General features: G+C 34.3%; 1 protein-coding gene across 1 annotated transcript in view; it reads right to left on the minus strand.

The window, feature by feature from the left end:
- Positions 1–830: 830 nt before the first annotated feature.
- Positions 831–6,283, minus strand: part of LOC106881625 (collagen alpha-1(XI) chain) — a 75,119-nt gene continuing 69,666 nt past the window's right edge. Inside the window, exons 5-9 of the mRNA XM_014932088.2 lie at positions 5,626–5,790; positions 4,620–4,676; positions 3,363–3,425; positions 1,462–1,536; positions 831–941 (exon numbers count right to left, since the gene is read on the minus strand). Of these exons, the coding sequence (XP_014787574.1) occupies positions 858–941; positions 1,462–1,536; positions 3,363–3,425; positions 4,620–4,676; positions 5,626–5,790 (444 nt within the window). The 3' untranslated portion in view covers positions 831–857. The remainder of the gene's footprint in view (positions 942–1,461; positions 1,537–3,362; positions 3,426–4,619; positions 4,677–5,625; positions 5,791–6,283) is intronic.

A 6,283-nucleotide genomic window follows, 5' to 3' on the forward strand; every position in this document is an offset into this window, starting at 1 on the left:
ATATATATATATATATATATATATATATATATATAAATATATATATATATATATACATAAGGGGAAAAATTGAATATTAATTTGATTAATATCAATTTAAACCAGTGGCCTAGCATATTGAGAAAATCTGAAGATTCAGAAAAATGATATTACATACATTAAAATTCCAATTTGAAATAAATGTGTTATGAGGAAAAGATAACATTAGCTTAAATGATTAATATATTATTCATTTTCATTGTGACAAGATGGGCAATAAGTCCAGTCATGTTTCAGTCTTTTTAGACCTCCTCAGTGAATTATAGACTTCACTGTACTTACTGAAGTAGTGGTGAAAGACTCATTAAATATATGTGCAATGTTATGCACAAATAGGCATTAAGTATTGATTTAAAAAATAAATCGCTAATGTTTATTACTCTGAGATGCCAGCTGCATGAAATTTAAAATAAACTGATTGTTAAGATATTTAATGCTGTCATCGTTATCATCATTATAGTCAAGGTGCATCTTCCAGAGAGGTAACATAAGCTCTCCAATGGTGTGGTTCACCTTTAGAAAGTTAGGTGTGGATAAATTTTGTGATTGCAGTTTCTAAAAAACAGTGGCAGACTTAAGCTGCCTCACAGTATAACACCACCACCACAACATGTTCCATTGGTGCCTTAAGCAGAATTCAGTATGCTGCAAGCATGTGGACCAGGACCCCTGTTTAGGCCAATTGCTGCAATTCCTCCCCATCTATCTTGGAGTCCATCAGAAAGTTCATGGATGCTGGCTAACATCCTTTCACTAAGTAAAAAGAATAAAAAAGGTTAATGAAAAAAAAAATGAATAAAACAATTGTTGTGTATGTATTAGTTACTTACCATATGTTGACTAAGCATTGACCTCAAATTATCAGCCTGGTTATTTGGACCTTTTGTAGCGTCCCAGTTCAACTGAAAATTACAAGGATTAGCAACGATTAGTGATTATTTTAATAATTACTAAACTATTATTTAAATTTACAACATAAATCAACAACATCGAACTTTTACTTGAAAAAATCAATTACAGCATAAAAATCAATTGAATTTTCAAATTCTCTATGAAACAAACATTTTTTTCCTCACATCCTTGGCTTTGTTATCTCATTCTGTATAATATATACCATCCTAGAGTAATATTACCATATTGGGTGAGTTTTTTTTTTTTTTTACAGTGATGTTTTTTTTTTTACAGTGATATAAGACAGGATTTAAAACTCAGAAAGTCTGGGCTGGAACAGATATGAGAAAGAATTCCTTGTGATGCTCCGACCATTCCACCAATCTACCATCCTAGATTAATACTTAATGGCCTCAAAAGAATACATGTGTATAAGTGTGTGTATATATGCGTGAACTATAGAGATTTTTTTTAATAAATCGTTGAATGAATCAGTGATATCAACAAGCATAGCAATAGAGTAATACTTACAGGTATAATGAATACGTGTCCAGGGGGCCCAGGTAATCCATTTGCACCTGGGAGACCATCACGTCCAGGATATCCCTAAAAAAAAAAAGAAAATATTTTATGAATTCCTTTTTAGACACGGCAGAAGTATTATGTATGTTTAAAGTGAAAAGACAGAGAAATATGATGTGCTGATCATGGTTTTCCTAATGTCATAAAGGATCTTGGGACTGTGGTAATAATCTGGACTTCATATCCACACAAAAAGTTAGTATCTATTGTCAAGTTTTTAAAGTTATTATTATTGTGTAGCTCTAGGTCATGGTTCAATGAGCAGACAAGATTAAAACCATTCTAGGCATCACACCATCTCATATTCATGACTACATTGTCAAATGTGTCTTTCTTGTTTTTATTTTTTTAATGGCATAGCATGATTAGAGGGCAATTTGTTTGCTGTATTTAGTAGGTCAAGCAACCACATAGAGGTTCTTTATTTGGCTCATGGTTAAAGTTGTAGTTTGTATCAGCTTATTATAGATGTTCCTCTTCTTCATGCAATGTAGATAGGCGTAGGAGTGGCTGTGTTGTAAGTAGCTTGCTTATGAACCACATGGTTCCGGGTTCAGTCCCACTGCGTGGCACCTTGGGCAAGTGTCTTCTACTATAGCCTCAGGTCAACCAAAGTCTTGTGAGAAGGATTCGGTAGACAGAAACTGAAAGAAGCCCGTCGTATATATGTATATATATGTGTATGTATGTGTGCGTGTATATGTTTGTGTGTTTGTGTTTGTCCCCCCAACATCGCTTGACAACTGATGCTGGTGTGTTTATGTCCCCGTAACTTAGAGGTTCGGCAAAAGAGACCGATAGAATAAATACTAGGCTTATAAAGAATAAGTCCTGGGGTCGATTTGCTTGACTAAAGGCGGTGCTCTAGCATGGCCACTGTCAAATGACTGAAACAAGTAAAAGAGTAAAAGAGCTATCCCAGAAAACAATGTTACCATATTTTCTGGCACATTTTTCAGACCAAAATTTACAGCCATAAAAAGGTAGTTGTTTGACTTATACACCAAGACTACTTTTGAAGACCAAAAATTCCATGTGAAATGTGGCAGGATTCGTAAAAGCAGTGGTGATGTTTACTACATGTCCACTATATCAATTTGTTTGATGGAAAATATCATAGATCCTCTCCAGTTAATCATATATTTAATCACACATCATACAGCAAAATTGTTTTTTCTCTGTGAACATTCCTAGCCAATAAGAAATTTTGGACATGTCAAATGCTGTGTGGTGTAAAGTACAATTAATCTTGGTCAGTTTTCATAAAGCGACAATCAATGCATTATATATTATATGATAGACTGTTTATAATGTGAAAAAGCTTGTAAAACAGCTATACCCAGTTTATGGGGATTCAAAAGAAATTTGAAATATGGTAATTCAATTTTAGTTCATGTGTTCTCAAAACCTTAGTTTTAAATCAAAATAACATTCACAGCAAGATTAAGTGTATCTACATATCCAAACTATATGTTTGGATATAGTTTTCATGTAAATACTCTGCTGGTATTCTTTATCTTTGATGGTTTGTTAGATGGGTACGTTTTATTTATTGGTGATGAAATCAGCTTGGAATGTGTGAATGTACTTAACATCAGTAATAATTTTGATGTCTGTCTCGGTGCAGTCTTTCTCTGGATGACGTATATCCGATGTGGGACAGTCTGTCTATATGTGTGGATTTATGTGTTGGTGTATGCATATATATTTATATCATCATCATTGTCACTGGTGTATGTGTCTAAATACATATATAAAAGTATATATGTAGACACACACACACACACATGCACGCACACACACAGAGCTATTCATATGAAGTTTATATAAATTCAAAAGGAAATACTTACCGAATCGCCCTTGACTCCACTTTTACCCGGTGGACCTCTGGGGCCTGGGGATCCTCTAGGACCCTATCAAAAAGAATAGATTAATTAAATATGGGAAAAGAGTATTAGAATAATGATGGTGATGATGATGATTTTTGTACTGGACTGATGATATTTATAGACAAATTGAGAACTTATGTCAATATTTTAGGGGCAAGCATTTGGCTCACACACTCACAAATAACTATATGTATGTATATGTATGTATATATACATCTATCTGTCTATTGATTTATCTCTCTCTCATATATATATATATATATATATATATATATATCATAAGGAGAAAATGGAGAATTTTAACTGATGAAATTCAATTTATTTACATTTGGTCAAAACTCTCTGTAACCTACAATTGTTACCATAGTTAACTCAATCAATTACAAATTAATAAATTAAAAACTTGCATCTTGATGTACCTCTAAACTCAAAATAATTATATATATATATATATATATATATTTACCATTGCCAACACTGCCACTACTACTACTACTACAACCAACAAAATATGCCCCCACGTGGACTATTGACACCAGTAAGGAACAATTATGAACTCTTCATTTAATTTCATTTTTTTTAAATATGTATTTTTGATAAGGTTCGTTTTAAAAGAACGGAAACATATTAAAAATATCTCTGACTAAATTTTAAATTAAAATTCATTTTTTATATATTGGCATTTTCAAACTTCTTTTTTATAAATATATATATATATATATATATATGTATGTATGTATGTATATAATATTTAAGCTCATCATCATCATCATTTTATGTCTGCTTTCCATACCAGCATGGGGTCTAAGCCAGTTCTTAATAAGAACCTCTACTTTCTTAGACATGATGAAGGACCATGCCTTGCTCATATAATTTGTTTAGACTTGGTTTTTATTGCTGGATGTTTAAAGAAAAACATAAGTGCTTGTCAATTCTTATTGGGTGTCACTGCCCTTATAGGCAGATTGGAAGACCACATCTAAATCATGTTTCAATTTTGGTTTGGTTTCTATGACTGGATACCCTAAGAAAAATATAAAGTGTTGCTCCTATTGAGGTGGAGATATGTAGAGGAGAGAACAAAAGTGATAAGACTAGCATAAGGCCTGCAAGATTAACCCTGCATAAACAGGGAAACTCTTAAAATGTTTATTGTAGCCGTATTGTTTTGTTTTAGTCAAAAGTGGTATGCAGTGACATAATAAATTTACTACTTACATAATATACCCTAAAATTTGTTTCATATGAACCACCACCAGATCCATCATCTGGAACCTAGAAAGGAGAAAGATAAAATATAATAAAAAATAAATATAAAAAAATATAGAAATAATATAAGCAAATGTGAAGTTAATGCGAAAGAAAACAAACATAAAATAATAATTCGATAATAAATATCTATACTGTGTGACATTAATAGGTGAGGTTGTGATATTCACAATTTCTCAATGATGGTAGAAATGTGGGCTTTAGATTTTAATTTTAAAGAAATCTTTTTGTAATATAGAACAGTCACACAGTTGACACCACCTTACTGAATTTTAGTTTTAGGGAAACTTAGCTGCAAAGTCTAGCAGACTGAGCAGCCACTTAGACGATTCCTTGTTAGCCCAGTGAAAATAAAGTGGAGGAGTCAGTTCAATTAGAACTCAGAACTAGAAGATATAAGACTCGCTGTTACTGTGTATTCCATGTTCGTTATCCTTACTCTCTTACTGCTCTCCATGCAGCGAATCTCTGCACAGCAACAGAAGGAGTGAAACACAAACCTATGGTGTTTCTTGAGAGTAGGGACTAGATTGTAGATTGTTTAAGACGCTCATTCTAATGGTCATTAACAATGTTGCAGGCCTGTCCTGTTAGAGCTGATGAGCAAAAGGAACTGATTAAGCAGACCTAAGATCTGGCTGATATTCAGCCAGAGCATCTTTTTGATCTAAGGTGTCTGAGACTATATTAATTTAATGATATTTTTTTGGAAAAGAAGATAAGGTTCAATTTGAAAGAGATTTGGCTGTTATTTTTAGTTAGCTTGTGGATCTGTCTCAATATGTGTGTGTAGCTATGTGCTTAAATAACAATGTGGTATACATATAAATGAGACAATGTGTTAACAGTGCACATTCTGAATATTTGCAGCTGGTTTGATGTACAATTTAAGAGGATGAGCGATGTAAAACTGTAAGGAATCTCCGTAAGTTTTCTGAATCAAATGTCAACTTACCGAAACCACATTAGTAGTTGCAGCATTTGCGCCAGCTGCTTCAATATCTGTTGATATACCAAAGCTGCGACTTTGAAAGGCTTTATTGCAGCTTGGACAGTAGTATTGGCAGTGGTCGTAGGCAGCTGCAGAATCATTGACGATCAATAGATCTTGAATGGCTCCCTGAAAAAAAAAGAGAATTAATTATTTTAGTCTATAAGAGAGATTCACGTCGGGGGTCACCAGTTATAAGAACTGGATGAGACATGATGGCTCGGCCATCTCTCCCCAGTTCTTATAATCATTAAATCCAGAAATACAACAACACGAGGGATAACGGTAACAACAGAACATAGTTTATTCTAGGTTGGTGTAGAGCCGTTTCGTTCCTGGGTGATCAGGCATGCCGCTAGAATACCAAAGGAAGCTTCGACCACATGTGGGGGTCGAGTTGGGACATACGTGTTGTCACCACCGCTGCTGGAGAGAAAAGAGATACGTGTTGTCGCCACCGCTGCTAGAGAGAAAAGAGAGGGAACGCTAATGCTTTTTCTCCACCTCTTGCATTGCGCATGCGTGTTCGGATACTTCCGCTGACGGCAAATCCCTTGCACATGCGTAATGGCACTTCCCAAGATGGCGGCCACACGCGCCACTACAATGTCTCCCCCCCCCC

This window comes from Octopus bimaculoides, chromosome 10 (genome assembly GCF_001194135.2).
Source record: "Octopus bimaculoides isolate UCB-OBI-ISO-001 chromosome 10, ASM119413v2, whole genome shotgun sequence".
NCBI classification, from domain to species: Eukaryota; Metazoa; Mollusca; class Cephalopoda; order Octopoda; family Octopodidae; genus Octopus; species Octopus bimaculoides.